Source organism: Schistocerca piceifrons, chromosome 6 (assembly GCF_021461385.2).
Source record: "Schistocerca piceifrons isolate TAMUIC-IGC-003096 chromosome 6, iqSchPice1.1, whole genome shotgun sequence".
In the NCBI taxonomy this organism is placed as follows: Eukaryota; Metazoa; Arthropoda; class Insecta; order Orthoptera; family Acrididae; genus Schistocerca; species Schistocerca piceifrons.
The window spans coordinates 539,110,499-539,130,284 of record NC_060143.1 but is presented as its reverse complement, the minus strand read 5'-3'; the positions used below and the strand labels follow the sequence as shown (position 1 = coordinate 539,130,284).

The 19,786-nt window shown below is 43.9% G+C and overlaps 1 protein-coding gene across 1 annotated transcript in view; it reads left to right on the top strand.

The window, feature by feature from the left end:
* Positions 1–19,786, top strand: part of LOC124803011 (solute carrier family 22 member 1-like) — a 246,191-nt gene that overhangs the window by 103,393 nt on the left and 123,012 nt on the right. The window contains exon 2 of the mRNA XM_047264117.1: positions 17,343–17,551. Coding sequence (XP_047120073.1) covers positions 17,359–17,551 — 193 coding nt within the window. The 5' untranslated portion in view covers positions 17,343–17,358. The remainder of the gene's footprint in view (positions 1–17,342; positions 17,552–19,786) is intronic.

Genomic DNA, 19,786 nt, shown 5'->3' with positions numbered 1-19,786 from the left:
TATCGACTTCCAATAAACTTTATACATTCTGTTTTATGCATGCGAGTTCCAGTCCTTAAAATAACAGTAAGGAGACGGGGGAGAGGGGGGGGGGCCGCTGTTGGTGATGGTATGCAGGGTGAGTATTGAGTAACTCGAAAACCGGACCACCCAAAGAAAACGTGTCGCAGTACAAAATTACACTACTTTAAATTCCGTACAAGAAGATACTATTAATTTTTCTCTGTGGCCAATAGTTCGCGCGAGGAGAGGGTGAGAATATTGAAAATCTAACGCTACGCGCACACGCTGTGGCTTACGTAGTTTTTTGTAGGCCAGTTTGAGGTAGCCTTCCGGTCCGATTTGATAGACCACAAGACACTATCTCCGAATCAAATTGTTCATCTTAACTTCCTCTACGCTACCGTGGTACGTTGTGAGGAATACCAGTGTTTGAATTATACAGAAAATAACGAGCAACGTACATTAAATGTGTTGCATCTCGGAAACTATTCGGAGTAGGGCATATGTTTATAAGAACTTTTTTGTTCAGAATCACTAATACTATCACTCCTCAAAGCATGTACCTTTCCTCCTGATTCATCCATTAGTCGATGACAAGAGAAGATTCAACTGCTTTTGTGCAAACAGAAGACCTATGATGCAGTGAAAGTCGAATGACTAGGCTAAACATACAAATAACTGAAAAACGCGGCGGGGGAATGTTCTGGTTTGATGTTATATTTGGTTATGTGATGTAGGAGCGATTCCATTCATTGACTGCGTGTCAAACGAGGAGAAATATCTCAATATCCAGATGCAAAGTTCCACAGGAGCGCAGTAAAATTGGACATTAGATCTACACTCAAATTTTTTCAAGATAATGACCCCAAGCACACTTAACGCCTTTTAAAGAACGGCTCCTTTACAACTGTCCCTCAATTATTCAGACAATATCTGTGTTACCAGACCTTAACTCCGTAGTGAACATATGTGACGGACTCAGTAGAAGACCCAGGAAAACTACAGTCAACTTCGAAGAAGAAATAAAATGAAGCTGTTGGAAGGATAAGAGTTAACCGGCTGTGCGTACGCCGCGATACCCTTTGCTGAAGTTCGGGAGCATTCGACAGCGGTTGTAAGCAAAAAGGGGGTACCACGAAATGTTCATTACCAGCGTAACTGCTGTATTCACGAACTACTATGTAGTTATGTTGTAACATAAATTAAAAACACGATAAGGTCAAGCTGTGCAATAGCATTTAAAAAATACTGTCGTCTCATGTTACATAAGAAATTATATACCACAGTTTGGATTTGGTAAGAGAATGCCTTTATCATTTATTGAAATATCGTACGTTTCTTAAATCTTAACGTGAAAGTAAAACACACACTTCTAGAAACACCGAAGTGACAATATTAATGACTGCGTCTGTACACCTGCAGCCACGCGCTGCACGTAATACGACTAAAAATCGATCATATGCAATAAAGCGCCCTTTACGCCAGAGCGAATGGAAGTGAAGACAAGTGAATGCTCATTCGCAGACAAAAGGTTCAAATAGCTCTAAGCACTATGGGACTTAACATCTGAGGTCATCAGTCTCCTCGACTTAGAACTAAGTAAACCTAACTAACCTAAGGACATCACACCCATCCATGCCTGAGGCAGGATTCGAACCTGTGACCGTAGCAGCCACGTGGTTACGGACTAAAGCGCCTAAAACCGCTCGGCCACAGCGGCCGGCCATTCGCAGACAATTCACCAGCTTACACTACCATTCGCTTGTATCTGCGAGCAAGCGTTACACTAGAGGGAGCGGTACAGGAAACGACAGAACGAACACGGCCTAAGAGTGATGCGTTATTCTTCTATGGCGCTAATAAATAATCGGCATGCGGGATACAGTACAGCGAAGCGCCAAAGAAACTGGTATAGGCATGCGTATTCAAATACAGAGATATGTAAAGAGGCAGAATAAGGCGCTACGGTCAGCACTGCCTATATAAGACAACAAGTGTCTGACGCTGCTGTTAGATTGGTTACTGCTGCTACAATGGCAGGTTATCAAGATTTCAGTGAGTTTGAACGTAGTGTTATAGTCGGCGCACGAGCGATGGGACACAGCATCCCCGAGGTAGCGATGAAGTGGGGATTTTCCCGTACGACCATTTCACGAGTGTACCGTGAATATCAGGAATCCGGTAAAACATCAAAAAACATCTGATATCGCTGCGGCCGGAAAAAGATCCTGCAAGAACGGGACCAACGACGACTGAAGAGCGTCATTCAACGTGACAGAAGTGCAACCCTTCCGCAAATTGCTGTATATTTAAAAGCTGGGCCAGCGTGCGAACGATTCAACGAAACATCATCGATACGGGCTTTCTGAGCCGAAGGCCCATTCGTGTATCCTTGATGACTGCACGACACAAAGATTTACGCCTCGCCTGGGCCCGTCAAAATCGACATTGGACTGTTGATGACTGGGAACATGTTGCCTAGTCAGACGAGTCTCATTTAAAACTGTATCGAGCGGATGAACGTGCAGAGGTTTGGAGACAATCTCGTGAATCCATGGACGCTGCATGTCAGCAGGGGACTGTTCAAGCTGGTGGAGGCTCCCTAAGGTGTAGAGCATGTGCAGTTGGAGTGATATCCCTGATACGTCTAGATACGACTCTGACAGGTGACACGTTCGTAAGCATTTTGTCTGATCACCTGCAGCCATTCATGTCCAGTGTGCATTCCGACGGACTTGGGCTATTCCAGCAGGACAGTGCGACACTCCACACGTCCAGAACTGCCACTGAGTGGCTCCAGGAAAACTCTTCTGAGTTTAAATACTTCCGGTGGCCACCAAACTCCCCAGACATGAACATTATTGTGAATAACTGGGATGCCTTGCAAGGTGCCATTCAGAAGAGATCTCCACCCCCCTCGTACTCTTACGGATTTATGGACAGCACTGCAGGATTCATGGTGTCAGTTCCCTCCAGCGCTACTTCAGCCATTAGCCGAGTCCATCCCAGTTGCGGCACTTCTGCGTGCTTGCGGGGGCCCTACACGATATCAGGCAGGTGTACCAGTTTCTTGGGCTCTTCAGTGTAAATATCTCTAAAACGATGCATCATACGAAAAAAATGTTCTAGGTGAAGAGTTAATGTTAGTAAATGGGGCATCGGTCTGGGGACCCCCTAACCACCCCTCCTGCGTGAGTGGGATGAACTTCGTATTTTCAAATGGGAAACCCCCATTTTTATTTCAGTTCTGATTCTACGCCAGTAAATACGTACGGTTTACTCAAACCGTTGTTTTCCATTCGTGATAAATGGCATTATAATCGACAAATACGAAGTGTGCCTGTTTCTTGTAATTAAGGCCGACGCATTTAATTCTGTATCTCATTTACCATGTAAATGTAAACCTTTGTGTACAATGATTTATACTGATTTTCGAAATTTGCTTTAGTGTTACAAATTTGATTGTACAGTACAATATGGTTGGCTGTTTAAGTGGTTGGTTAGAAAGTACATTTAGCATGATTCAGGAACAACGATGTGGGTGTAATAGTATTCTGTTCCCGTCGGGAAGCTTGATATCGAGGAGTCCCCTTGGTTTTCACCATTGGGTGCTTGGGTCGGTTGAATGTCCTGTCGCTATTACTTCATGGACGTTTCACCTTACTACAATGGTTGTGATTTGTGGCGGCCAGCGCCAGAGATACGGAAATTAGTCATCCTGATCGAGGGCGACCACCGAAATCAATCATCCAAACGGGAACGTAAAATCAGCACATCCACGTCCTTGTTCCTGCATCATACTAAACGTAGTTTCTAACCAGATATTGAAACGGCTAACCATACTGTACTGTGCAATAAAATTTACAACACTAAAGTAAATTTCTGCACAAATATGAACCGCTAGAACAGAAAGGTTCACATTGATATAGTGAATGAAGTATAGAATCAAATGCGTCGGTTCCCAATTGCAAAAAACAGGCACAGTTGATAGTTGTCAATTATAACGCCTGCTACCATGAGTGGGAAACAATCGTTTGTGTAAAAAGTTTATATACTTTGGCGTACAATCCGAATATGCATTTGAAAGCACAAAGAGGAGGGGTGGTTAGGAGGTGGCCAGTTCTAGCGCAGACAGTTGTCCCCTTTAATAATATAAACTTTTTACCTAGAACATTTTTTTTTTTGGTACGGTGTGTCGTTTTCGAAATATTCAGATGACTCAAGTTACAATAAACATCCTGTATAGTAGAGCCAAATGCAAAACTTTGATATTCAGGGACGACTATTTTGCGTGGCCAGTGCATTTTTAAGAAGATAGCAAAAGGAGGAATTTAGATGTCTCATTTTGTACGTAAACGTGATGATGCGTGGGGCTTGGTGCACTTAACTGCTAACTGCAGCTCCAGTTTTTCTTAGCATTATTCCAAAACTTCGCACATATGACACTTGGCGCTCTTCACTGGCTTCACATTACAACTAAGGAGGAAATTTAAACGCAGAATACTAATTACTGACGACCAATATAATAAAAGAAAGGCTAGCATTTACACCTGGTTATTATCAACTGGTGAAATTTACATTAGTGACTGATTCGCATTTCAGTAGTCTCTGTGTATGACTTTCGAATGTCTTCAGGGAAATATACGAAGCACACCAATGATTTTTTGTAAGCCTGTATAAGAAATATAATGTCATTAAAGTAGTATTAATAAAATGCAAAATATGCATAAGACCTGTCACTTAAGCCACCTGATAAAGTTTGCTGATAGCCTGATCCTAGATAAACCATTTTTATCTATCATCAAAAGCGTCTAACATCTATTCCCTCTCTACCTGAAACGCAGCAGTTACAATAACACATGTGTAAGATTTTCTTGTAAGTGTGAATAATTTAATCTACCACGTGTGTATCAAGAAGACTCACAAAATCTTTCTGTAATTCCAGATTTATCTAATATTATTACCTCGAGGAGTCTGCATTCACCAATACGCTTATCTCCACTGGGTAAAGACTGCAATTTCGGTAATACTGTTCGTTAGTGAAACGATTATCTTTCGATTTTATTTGCTGCGTCTTAATAAAGAAACGCAGAGTTCGTATTGCTGTGCCAGTGCGGCGCACTGTGTGAAGGTTGACTGGGTTTTAATTATAAACTCACATCGAACTGCAAGGACAGTGGAGCAGCACTCGACCCGCCATCCCTCAGCCATCGCAGTAACTTACGCGGACAAAAGTAATTGCGTACGAAACATGGTCTTCTGTTAACTATCAGTTCACAGTCCCAAATAGTGTCCTTAGCAATCTTTACTGCTCGGCCCCATTGGACTATTTCATTACGTTACAATGCCTTGTACAACGTCTTTGTACAAGACAATCAAGAAATAATATCGATCTCTTTAATACATTGATTTATTATGCATCTCGTACTGAAGTTCAAAATGGCTCTGAGCACTATGGGACTTAACTGCTGAGGTCATCAGTCCCCTAGAACTTAGAACTACTTAAACCTAACTAACCTAAGGACATCACACACATCCATGCCCGAGGCAGGATTCGAACCTGCGATCGCAGTGGTCGCGCGGTTCCAGACTGTAGCGCCTAGAACCGCTCGACCACCCCGGCCGGCTCTGAAGATCAACTAGAAGTTCCTCCGAATACTGTCTCTTTCAATTCCAGCGAATAATCCTCGTTCATTGTCCAGAGAACACCAAGCTAACTTTCTCATGTCATTGTTATATCATCCCTGGACGCGCTCTATCGCGTTGCATAGGCTTCCATAAAACATGAAGAAATAAAAATGCGGATAAATGCGTTCGGGTTCCGTACATACTTAATTATGTATACACGTCGTTCATCAGTCCCCGAAATGAGAATTTCGACGATTTTTGCCTATTATCCGTACTGATGGTGAACATGTGACATAAATAGCTGTATCTTTTAATTACACTCCTGGAAATTGAAATAAGAACACCGTGAATTCATTGTCCTAGGAAGGGGAAACTTTATTGACACATTCCTGGGGTCAGATACATCACATGATCACACTGACAGAACCACAGGCACATAGACACAGGCAACAGAGCATGCACAATTTCGGCACTAGTACAGTGTATATCCACCTTTCGCAGCAATGCAGGCTGCTATTCTCCCATGGAGACGATCGTAGAGATGCTGGATGTAGTCCTGTGGAACGGCTTGCCATGCCATTTCCACCTGGCGCCTCAGTTGGACCAGCGTTCGTGCTGGACGTGCAGACCGCGTGAGACGACGCTTCATCCAGTCCCAAACATGCTCAATGGGGACAGATCCGGAGACCTTGCTGGCCAGGGTAGTTGACTTACACCTTCTAGAGCACGTTGGGTGGCACGGGATACATGCGGACGTGCATTGTCCTGTTGGAACAGCAAGTTCCCTTGCCGGTCTAGGAATGGTAGAACGATGGGTTCGATGACGGTTTGGATGTACCGTGCACTATTCAGTGTCCCCTCGACGATCACCAGTGGTGTACGGCCAGTGTAGGAGATCGCTCCCCACACCATGATGCCGGGTGTTGGCCCTGTGTGCCTCGGTCGTATGCAGTCCTGATTGTGGCGCTCACCTGCACGGCGCCAAACACGCATACGACCATCATTGACACCAAGGCAGAAGCGACTCTCATCGCTGAAGACGACACGTCTCCATTCGTCCCTCCATTCACGCCTGTCGCGACACCGCTGGAGGCGGGCTGCACGATGTTGGGGCTTGAGCGGAAGACGGCCTAACGGTGTGCGGGACCATAGCCCAGCTTCATGGAGACGGTTGCGAATGGTCCTCGCCGATACCCCAGGAGCAATAGTGTCCCTAATTTGCTGGGAAGTGGCGGTGCGGTCCCCTACGGCACTGCGTAGGATCCTACGGTCTTGGCGTGCATCCGTGCGTCGCTGCGGTCCGGTCCCAGGTCGACGGGCACGTGCACCTTCCGCCGACCACTGGCGATAACATCGATGTACTGTGGAGACCTCACGCCCCACGTGCTGAGCAATTCGGCGGTACGTCCACCCGACCTCCCGCATGCCCACTATACGCCCTCGCTCAAAGTCCGTCAACTGCACATACGGTTCACGTCCACGCTGTCGCGGCATGCTACCAGTGTTAAAGACTGCGATGGAGCTCCGTATGCCACGGCAAACTGGCTGACACTGACGGCGGCGGTGCACAAATGCTGCGCAGCTAGCGCCATTCGACGGCCAACACCGCGGTTCCTGGTGTGTCCGCTGTGCCGTGCGTGTGATCATTGCTTGTACAGCCCTCTCGCAGTGTCCGGAGCAAGTATGGTGGGTCTGACACACCGGTGTCAATGTGTTCTTTTTTCCATTTCCAGGAGTGTATATTGACGTTAAAGCTCACATTTATTACAGCGCCAAGCGGCTAACGACCTTAGTATGCAACATAAATTTCAACTTGATGCCTCGAAGAGTTCCTGAGAAAGCGGGAACTTAACATACGGACGGACAGATAGCAGTCAGATAGACGATCAAAAAATTTTTTCGTGTGTTATAGTTATAAACCAGCAATTTTCTGATTTGTTCCTTTAGTTTTACTATGAAGCCTCGCTTTTTGCCAAATTTCATGATTCTATGTCAATGGGAAGTACCGTACAGGTTTTGATGAGTGACTTTGCGAGTATCAAAATTTATGACATTAATTGCCGTATGTTCTGATTGCATTCACTGAGAAGCTTCAATTTTTTATAGCGTCAAGGTGCCGTAGGTGTTAATATGTGAAATAAATTTGAACTACATACGTCTATCCATTCCTGAGAAAAGGGATTTTTAACATTCGGATAAAGAGACAGACGGACAACAAAGTAATTTACCGAGTTAGGAACGGAACCTTAAAAATGAGAGTTTCTGAACAAAGTCACAGCTTCTGTATCCTCAGTTCAAGCGTATACCCCAGATACATACGAATTAAAGTTTGCTGGGATATGAAGGTAGCACACATCCCAGAAGCACGTATCATATCTATCAACAACATTACATTCTCTTCGGACCACACCATCGTTGATGCAACTCGTGTCAGCAACGAACAGAAACAGAAAAGACAGCAGAGGAAAGCTTTCTATACTGCTAATGCCGAAGCGGAGAGGACGCGAACTTCCTTTGATCGCTGAGAAATATCGCCAGCCTGCGGCACACAAGCATACACACAAGCGAATGCTAACGCGAACCCAGCACCGTAGAAAGCCGTTTACTCACACGATCCTAGCGCAGACACCAGAGTGAATAGTCTCGATCGCTGTTCCACTTTCAATGGTATTCACTTCGTTGTAAAGGTGCGTGTTCAATAGAGAAAACTCGGCACAGTAACTTAACGAGAGTCGCTGTCACTGGAGACATCTCTCGGTTCGAATGGAATATCTATTTGAACATTTATACACAGACCCGTCTCACATTTCTAACCACTCCTGCGACGGCGTACGGTTGTGTTTCACTTGGTTTGAGCACAATAGCGCTTGCGGTCTTGGAGGAGGGGGGGCTAACACGCCAGTCACTCAATTACCGTAGCAAGTAGTTGACGTGTTTAGTATACGTGTGTCAGTACTGCAATATATATATATATATATATATATATATATATATATATATATATATATATGTGTGTGTGTGTGTGTGTGTGTGTGTGTGTGTGTGTGTGTGTGTGTGCAGCAAAAATAAACGAAACAGTTTATGTTTGGATCGTTTTAAATATTGCAGCATCCAAGTTACAAAGGCATTATTCAACGGAAGACATTGTAGGGCAGGATTATTATACTCTCGCAATGTTTGGTGGATATGATTATGCAGAAACATGAGTATTCATTTGACTGCTCAAGTGAAGTTACACTTGATAGGATAGTCGATGAAGACCACGACTTTATGACGATAACGCGATTAATAGTGTTCAAGACTGTAGTGCTAGTGGTAGTGACGCAAACATCCACCCATCAAAGAGTTTTAGTGACTATGAACATTCTCCAGAAAACAAATTTAGTGGTGTTACTGCATTAACAAAATTTCCAGAAGAATATCTTGAACCTATTTATGATGATTATCATACACCTCCGTGTGAGGTTACGACCTACAGCTCGTTATTGAAGAGACATCCGTCCATAAAAATGGCATGGAATATCAACATAATATTTGATAATTTTTAGGCAAAAAGACGTAATGAATATCCATTTCAAGGAAACGAAGCAATCGAAGAAGTGGAGATTGAACAACACATTCTATCCCAATTTGACACAGCAAGGGAGGAAGGAAAATGTGTCCATTACTGGCACCTGAAATTTTTGGCAATGCAAAAAGCAAGAGAAATAGGTCACACAAAGTTTAAATGTTCTGCAGCTTTCATATCATATCTCAATAAAAACACAGAATGTGCCTTAGACGCATCACTGTTTCAACCAGAGCTGTGTAGGGAAACCAAGATATCTTGAAAATAATTTGAGGTCTGGCCTGCTAACTGAGTAATTTTTTAAAGAGCCGCGGTATTTTGACCATGGAAAGGTAGCATAATCATTAGTCTCTTCTCCAGTCTGAGGCCCGTTTTGTCGAAGAAATAGACCAGAAAGCTGCAAGTTTCCAGATATAGCCACACTGCATTTGGAACAATGATCACAGTGTTTTAATTATGAACCCACTTCTGGTCCGACGCTATCTAAAAAACAGATGGGGGTAAAAATCAACGTTTGCTTTGGTCCAATCTGCTCACTATACAATTCGCACAATACGTATTGGATGTTCAATGAGTGGACACCTAACAAAAAAACTGTATTTGTATTCAGGGAAAAATACTTCCATCAGCCATACATTTGAAGCCAAGTACAAGTGGGAAAATGTCAAAAGACCACTTAAAATCATTTTTCATGACAGTGTCGCAAATAACCAGAAGTGTATACTACTTCGTAAGTCCGTGAGTGCCCACAACGACACAACAACAGTAAATGATTCGTTTGCGGGTGAAGACTCTGAATGCATGACCATTCCACCAAAAAAGAACAAAATACGTACAGCCTTTGGATGTATATTTCTTCCGGTTATATAAAATATTTACAAGAGGGCTAACAGACTAAGGGCTCTGCAGTGACTTCGACACTAAATTAGGAAATAGAGTTTTCATAATGAAAACGCATACAGTTTTTCATAACAAGCTCTCTGCTCTCTGGTTCAATATTCCTGGCGCCTGGCTGGGACAATACTCCCGCACATGTTGCTGAATTCAAGAGAGTGATTCAAGCAGCAGGTGATTTTGCATCTGAAGAATGTGATTCTGAAGATTGCCCACATACTGCTTTCATCAACTGTGCCTATTGTGATTCTGCATATTGTGTACGCGTTTTGCTGAAGAATCTCAAGTATATTTTTAAAGTCCGGATGTGGAAAAACTACGAGTAAAGGTAACACAATCGAATGCTGACACCACCCTAATCACAGTGGTACTTAAAGCTCCTAAATACAACTGGAACACCGAATTCCTGTTCGTTCCGAGAGACTTCCCTTGTCAGCTTTGTGTCCACTTGAGTGTTATTCTCGACAAAATTATTCTCTAGAAAACCGCGTGACATCGTTGGAAGAAGAACTCTTCCGACTGCCCTCCAGACCCTGTCCACTTAAGGGGTTTTGCAGCCACTAGTAAAGATTTCTCGCGAGAAATTCGGACAAGAGCCAAGTTGCCGCTGTTTCGTTAATAACAATTTGTAGAAGAAGAAGAAGAAGAAGAAAAACGAATGAATAAATGTGTTGGTTAAACCGTGTATACACAGGAGAAGTGAATTAGGCGCAATCCATACGGTAATTCGCAAACTACAGATCGACTATGCGTAACTGTTCTGGACATTTTGCCGATTAACGAGCTGCCGGTTAACGAGATGCGAGACGAGTATATTCTGTCGGGCCAGAAGTCGTAAAAAGAGCCACAAAAGTGAGACAAGCAATACAATTACGGGGCAGAGTGCCATGCGATTCTTTTCGACAGGTGACACAATCTCATATTACAATATTTTATCACTTCACAAAAGCAGTACTTTCGTGTACTGCCTGTCTATGGCATTCAACCACCGTTTTTCATAATTTTTCTCAAGCTGTAGTACTCAAAACAAAGTTGCCAAAATCATGTTTAAGGCTGTCACGTTAATGTGGATCCATTCACTACGTTTTGAAAGTGCCCCAAGTCGTCGAAATTAGCTAATTGTACGATTTAAATAAAGACCGGCAGAACTTAATCCGAGGGTCTTCTGGTGATGTGTAGGTGACACTTTCGTAGTCTGGCCTCGTGGTGAAGAAGAACTGTCAAGTTTCTTGCAACACCTGAATTCAATCAACAAGAACATCCAATTTAAGATGGAAATAGAGAAGGATGGTTGCGTACCATTTTTGGACGTTTTGGTTAGCAGAAAAGTGGATAGGTCATTAGGGCATTCCGTCTACCGTAAGGCAACACTTTCGGACCTCTATCTGCAACCGTCGAGTTGCCATCACCCTTCACAAATTATCGGCGTCCTTAGAACGTTTGTGCACCGGGCACATGTTGTTTCTGACGGAGACAGCCTTAGTAAGGAGCTAGAATATCTACAGCTGGTGTTCATGGATAATGGTTACTCCTCAAATCACACAAGTACAGCACTAAGGATGAAGAAAATTGACCATCCACAATATCAAGAAGATCAGGATTGTGATCAAATCCAGGGCGTTCCATACGTCGGCAGCCTTTCGTCTGAAGTAGGTAGAATCCTAAAGAAACATCAGGTTAAAGAATCTTCGGGCCACCGGCGAGGGTTGGTGCTTTTCTCCGTTCGGTAAAGGACGATCTGTGTCGCTCAGGCCGACACAGGGGAAGCAGTGGTCAAAGTTTACAAAATTTCCCGACCAAAGGAAGAAAACGTCTGCTTTGACGGCAATAACAAAATCACAATTACAATGGCTCACAGGTATGAAGAGTTGACAGTACCGTGATCCCAAAGTCTGACAAAGTAACACAATTAGGATCTTCATAGACAAACACACTTGCATGGAAAACATTCTAAGTACGATGGAGCTGTTCTGAATTACACCAACCTAGGAACAGAAAAGTCTATCCTGGTTACAGTCCGATTGCACAATGGGAAACAACGACGAATCCTGAATGCAGCGGCGTCGGTCGCTACGATGGACTTCGACAGCGTCCTAAGGAGATGGGGTGAGTAGCACCCGCCCGGACGCTAGGAGAGGCTCTCGAAGCCAGAAGAACTGAGTAGCGCTAGCGCCGACCTTTATAGCGGCCGGCGGCGGTGTGCTCGTAGCACTCTTTTCTGGTCATGTGTGTGGCGGACGCGAACAGGTTCCTTGGAAGCGGCGGCCTCTGCTAGCGTTCGTACCGCCGCCTGGTGTCCGTCCGTTACTGCGGCAGAGCGAGTCCGCGATGCTGAAGCGTGCAGGAGCCGTGTAGGCTGCCCGCGCATCCGCAGAGTCCGGAGGGTTGCCCATCGCTCTTGCAAAGCTCGCCGATAGCAATACGCACAGTATATGAAAGGTGTGTTGAACATGACCGCCACAGTCGCCTTTCACAGCCCAGTAAGTCTGCTGTAGCAGAGCATCGTATTACCACACCCTACGGATTATTCTACCACAAAAATCTTGGTCCCGAAGAGATCCTTTTGGGATACAATAAGAATCTGTGAAAATACGTCTAGCACAAGATCTTACAAATCGTGATGGCGGCTTTCAGCTGGTGATCTCTCTCTGATTTCTTCTGAGAGAAAACATTTTATGCATAATGACACGTGTGGCGACATCTGACGTTTGTTCTTAGCGCCGAAAGTGGGCGTTCCGACGGAGGTGGACATATAGTTTCACTTTTAAGCATGCGACTGCGCGCCACAGATGGAACAGTATTTGCAGAGGGCGCGAATTTCGATAGAGGATGCTCTAGTGACGGCCGCCAACGCGCATGCGTTTCCGCGACAGCTTTTACTATAAAGCCGACACTGTGAACTAGCAGTCTCCAACATCTGTATCTAGATCATGGATGATTTCCTCCACGATAGAACCTTCCTGGTTGTTCAGCAAGAAAAACGCTCGAGCTTACGTCACACGTCGATGGGTACCCCTGAAGCCTCTGTGTTGTCTCCCATCCTCCTTAACATATATGTTAATTATGTGCCAGTCATCCCACACTGCCACCTGGGGCAATACCCGCTCTAAAAGACCGAGCGCTACACGGACCACCTCATTCCTCGTCTCCAGAGGCAGGTGGACACAACTCTGCACGTGTTGTTCAAACAAGATTTCCTTCACCAAACGGCACCCAATCCTCCGCCACACCATCACTACTGCAGGTGTCCAGGTCCTGTGGTCCCCAGATATCTAATATCTAGGTGTCCGGATGAATAAAAAACTACTCTTCCATCGACATGCAGAATATGCCACCCAAAACGGACAGAACCTGATAAAAGCGTTGTACCCACTCTTCAACAGCAGGATGTCCGACTGTGCGACGGTTGTCCACCCTTCCTTCACCTACGGCTCCTCCACATGTTCCATGGTTCCTGCAGAATAAGGCGCTTCGGTGGAGTCTGCATGCCCCTCCAGCCACGAGGGTTGTTACCGTCTGGGAGGAGACAAACTTAGTAAATCTCAAGACGTCCATTCGAGAGACAGCAAGGAATCTCTGTGACAAAGTGGATGCCCTCCACGACACGGTCACTGGTTTACACCATATTGGCACCACAACTCCCTGGCACTGGTACCGCAACCGTGTTCATCTCACCATCCTCAAGGAATCAGATTCGGACCGTGGCTAACGACAGCCCTGTCATGGCCACTAATAACGTGTCGCTCTTGATACGGCCACTCAGTATGTTACATCCATCGTATGGCCACCAGTATCACTGCCTATGTAGTTGTGTTTCCTCTTGCCAGCAACCTTGAACTTCCACCGTTGGAGGGTGGTATGGGCGTCAAGTGTGTGTGTGTGTGTTTGAGATTTACGGGCGCTAAACAGCGGGGTCGTCAGCGCCCAAACGCATATGGGCGTCAAGTCCCACCGCCATACTTCAGGCGTCCACTCCAAAGATGGCATTGCAATTATGTCATGTCATTGTAAGATAGAAAAATTTTACGCTTACATTAAGACAGGAAGAGCGCCATCCACCAGTGACGCTGTATCACAACCTACCACAAACACACACACACACACACACACACACACACACACACACCGGCTGCAATCACAAAACCTCATATAATAAAGATCATCTACGTTACAGCGTACTACGGATCGTGTTTTCTCTTACTTATTTTATTACCATATTTCAGGTGACTAGTTTACAATACCTCTTTCGCATCCCTGTTTGCAAAGTAGGCAGAATCGCTAAAGGCGTACTCGGCTCCGACAATTTACGATGCTCTGAAAGCAGTGTAATTACAGGTAGGAATGTAAACATCTATGCATGTAATCTGATTACGAAAGAAATGTCACTCCATATTTATAATCAGATTCGAAAGTTGGTAACTTTTGTGATTATATTTCTAAAGATACCGGTTGTACATTAGCTTTATCGAGTAAACGTGTTCGTTACTGATTCATATACGCTTAAAATACAAAAAAGTATCCGAATAAACATACATAAATTTCTGACTGATTGCCGAAAAAGCTGAAACATTGTACTGAAAGTATGTACTGAACGCTCTTTCTTATGAAGAAAAAATGGTTCAAATGGCGCTGAGCACTATGGGACTTAACTTCTAAGGTCATCAGTCGTAGCGGTCGCGCGGTTCCAGACTGTAGCGCCTAGAACCCCTCGGCCACCCCGGCCGGCTCTTATGAAGATTGGTGGTTTTTTTTTCGCTTATTGCCCAGGCGCGTCAGAAGGAAAGTATGTTGTCATAGAAGTTCCACAAAATAGTGGGAGCCTTTTCTATAATTATAAAGCGACGCATAGTACTGTTCTCTTGGAACTGTCAGATGTAAAGTATAAACTAATTTATGCTGAAGTTCGATGCGATTCGTGAATATCTCTTGGAGGTGTATTTTCTAACTGTACATTGCATAAGAAGCTAGAACAGGGAACCATTCCCCTATCTAATTCTTCACAGCTTCCTGCAAGGACAATTCTTGTTACTTACATCGTCGTTGGGTATCATGCTTTGGCAATGAATCCTTCACTCTTGAAACAGTCTCCTTTTAGAGGCGAAAAGTACCAGGACGTCTTTGTAATTACCGCCTCTACAGAGCTCGTAGGACTGTGGGAAACGGTTTTGGCATCTCAGCGAAAAGGTTTAGGGTATACAGGAAGCCAATACACGTCAGCTCAGACAGAGTAGCACACATACCGTTGGCTACATCTGCACTCCATAATCTTTTGCTGCTCCAAAACGAGTCCTCCAATACGTGTAATGGAGAGTGTGACTCCGAGGAGTCCACATACCGAGATCTCGTGCCTGCCCTCTGGCGTGATGAAGGTAATACACAAAATTCATTTTTTTTTACGTTGGAACGAGGGAAGGGAAATAACGCTGCAGTGTCGCAAAAAGATGTGAGTGACCTGTTTAGAGATTATTTTATGACTAGTAAATGAGAAATGAGTTGGCGGTACAGACACATTACAACCCGAGGAAAGAGCTGCAAGAATTGTGGAAACAATGGCTCTCAAGGGAGTGAAATACAGCCATTTACCTTTGTGTTTTCGTCTTCTCTGTATCTCCCGCTTTCTCATATTCCTCAGCTCCTCAGCCACCTCAGAAAGAGAGCAAAACTAATGTAAACTGCCTTACGACCAATGCCCTGCCTACTTTCAATGTAATTTAAATAAAGTTAAAATTACATGTATGAAGTATTTTTGTCTTCGAGCTTACCCTGTAGAACACGAAATTTCATCCCCGGCTCCCTCCTGAGCTCCATTTTTTACCCTCTGCACATTCATCCGCAGTTTTAACATGCGTTAATAATAGAACCGAAAACTGATGCAAAACACTTATGGAGATATCTGCGCACTGCCTACCGCAACAAATAATTTTTTATGTGATTCTTATGGTAATCTGCAGCGCCCTTTTTTTCATGCTTAAAAGTACTGTCGATAAAATTCATAGTCTTCTCAAGAGCAGTATGCACTGACGGGAAAAAATCGCAGAATCAAAAAATAATTGATGTAGAGTAATGAAATGTAGGGAATATATTTGTCTGTGTAACATATGTGAGTGATTAACATTGCAAGATCACAGGTTAACGTAAGTACGATATAAGCCATTGCAAATGTGAAATGTTGGTACATTAATAACCGGCATATCCGACAAAATGTTGAATGTAAGCATGCAAACATGCAAGCATTGCGTGCTACAGGTGCCGGAACTCGGTTTGTGGGATGGAGTTCTATTCTTGTTGCATTTGGTCGGTCAATACTGGGACGGTTAATGCTGGTTATGGATGTCCCATGCTGCACCGTCTGTGGCTGTGTACACAGCAATTCTGAGTTAAGGGACTACCCGGCAAACACTACCTCATTTGATAGGTGCTTTGACGTCATCATTGGAGTGGTTGTCCATTGAACAGAATGTCACCTTCTATGCAGAACACGATCGTACGGACAACTGTTGACAGTTTGTACAATTACATCGTGAATTAGACACAGAACGGGGAAACAGCAGTTAGTTGCTTTAATTTTGGACACCTATGTAGGTTCGGAACAATAAATCATATGTCGTACGCGACCATGGTGGAGACAAAACAAATCATTTTTCTGATGGACAAATAAGAAATGTGAGAAATTGCTTTAAATTGGTAGCAATTATTTACTTTCGTGTAACAAGATTGTATTAAAAAATATTACATAAATATGTATTTGTAATTAAGTTTCCACTAACATTAAATTTTCATACCTTATTTCTTAAATTATGAATTTTCCTCGTGAACTTCTCCTGAGCACGAAAACTTCAGCCCTATTTCTTCCAAAAGTTTGTGTTTCTTTGCTTTATTTCTATGTTAGGAACATTTTATATGTTCCATAAGCATTATTTTGCATCGTAAAGTTACACCGCATCTTACACCGCACAATTATCAGATAGTGACTCCCATAGTACTACCACGGCTCGTATTTGGCGAGCTACTGACTAACAGTGTAAGCCAGGGGCATCATGTCCTCTAGATAGCAGGTCGAAATTCAGCCGCTCTCGGGCAGATTTGCATCAAATTGGGCCACGCAGTCTCACACTCCTGCCAACAAGCGTGTTCTTCTTGCCTCTCGAGAGCAATTCGCCAGTTTTATTCTCAAGTGGACACGTGTCTTTTTAAAGTCTTTGGACACGATGCAGTAGCGTGTACGTATAGAATTGGGTGCGTTCTGCAGGTGCTGGACTGGCGCGATGCAGCGCCGGCTGGCGTGGACGCTGGTGTGCGCGTGTGGCGCGCTCTGGGCAGCTTCCCGGGCCCTCCTACAGGTGGCTCTGCTGGCGCCGGCGCACTGGTGCCGTGAGGCGCACGTCGACGCGCTCGCCCAGCAGTTGCCGCTGGCGCCAGAGGAGGTGCGCCAGTTCGCCATACCTGCCTTGTCTTCAGGTAAGCTCCCTGGTTACAGGTACTGAGATGTCACCGCCTTTTCTTTTTCCTGCACTTCAAAGATTATTTATGCACTTCATCTAGCTAGATTAGGGCATTCAGATCCTTTCCGTACATATAACCAGATGTCCTTAATACAGTCCTTTTTACGTGATCGACTTTCTTGTCTCAGTTGACTACTCGACTCAAGTAAGTCCACTGCAGGCCCCTGACGTTTTATTCCTGTACTGAGTCTCATCTGTCTAGAATGGTCATTTTAGTTCACATGCCAGAGCCAAATCTGCATTTACATGTGTCATATTATTAATTAATCGTTCGACAAAAGCTGCTTTGTGGTGGTACCTTACTTCACTAAACTAGTTTCAGCCCTGTGTTGTGAAAGCTGTCTGATGCGTAGTTTGGCACCTGAATGCTGAAAGTGTGGTTATGAGGGACTATATTTTTTATGAAGAAATCGAAATATAGTAACAAACTGTAGGAACATGACATTATAGTATAATTTATTAATAACCTTGCCAAAGGTCATGCAGTAAACTCCCTATTCCTGACAACTTAAAGAATAGGAAAAGTATCGTCCAAACATTTCAAAACACGTACATTTATTTCCTCGAGGCATATACGAGGGCTGTCCAGAAAGTAAGTTACGATTGATCATGAAATGAAAATCACAGTGAAAATCAGAAATGTTTCGTTTGTAACAGTTAGCTACACCTATCAGCTACTTCTCTACGTAGTCGCCGTTCTGACTGAGACATTCGTCGTAGCGTTGTACCAACTTTCCAATACCCTCATCACAGAAGGCAGCCGCCAGTGCTTTCCGCCAATTCTCTACGCTGGCCTAAAGCTCGTTGTCTGTGCCAAAATGTTGTCTTCATATCCAGCGGTTCCTTTAAGCAGAGATGAAAGTCAGTGGGAGACAATTATATGCTGTATTGTGGGTAACCAAACATTTCCAATTGAAACGATGCAGGAACTTCTTCATTGCCCCTGCAGAATGAGACTGAGAGTTGTCTTGAAGAAGAAACCGCACGACAGTTATGTAATGTTGGTTGCATAGCTTCAGGGGAAAATTCTCACCAGGCCCTCGTACTTGGCGGGAGACACTATTTTCTATAACATCTTGACACGCTCACTAAGAGCTCAGGAATGAAAAGAGCGACATAATTCTACCTAGAGTCATACTAGAGACACTGCCCAACACATCTTTGCAAAGCTTTATCGGATTTTAATAGTCGTTACCATTTCGCGACTGATTGTAACTTACTTTCTGGACAGCCCTCGTATACTTGCAAACATATCAAACAATATCTAGAACGCAGTAAGTAGCTCCTTTTTACTTTGCTTTTACTTTGTATCTTGCTGTCTTGCTAAATGCAAAACAACGTACAAAATTATTTTCTCGTCAAATAATTCAGACTTTTCCAATGCAAACTTTTTACAAAAACCAAGCAAACAACACAGTTAAGATTAAGAAGACCCGAAAGCACATAATCCATTTCTGTAATAGGAGTGAATGTGGCCAGAAAGGGTTAACTTCCAATGTTAGCAGATACCATAACAATCCCTCTTCTCTGCATATACACAGTCTGAATCATACACAGAAATTCCGAACACATTCAGCACGTTCTATTAATCATTTAAGTCACAGACACACTCGCTACATGGCTGGCTGCTGATTTATATGCAGGTGTGAAAAGTGCATGCACTTCTAGTAGTCGATTTTGACCATGAAGTCACTTTGTAAAACCCACTTAAGCCATTATATAGTACATGTTGTACATGAGCAGTACATAATTATGACAGTAATTGTAATAACCGCCGGCCGCGGTGGCCGAGCTGTTCTAGGCGCTACAGTCTGGAACCGCACGACCGCGACGGTCGCAGGTTCGAATACTGCCTCGGGCATGGATGTGTGTGATGTCCTTAGGTCTAAGTAGTTCTAAGTTCAAGGGGACTGATGACCTCATATGTTAAGTCCCATAGTGCTCAGAGCCGTTTGAACCATTTTTGTAATAATCATGACAACAGATGTATCAGCAATTATAATGCACATAATTCCAAAGAAGGCAGATACTGACAGGCGTGAATACTACTGAATTGTCAGGTTAATAAGCCACGATTGCAAAAATTGACATTAATTATTTACAGATAAATTGACAACCTTGGGGAAGATCAGTTACTGTTCTGGAGAATTGTAGGAATACATAAGACAATATTGGCTCTGAGACTTACCTT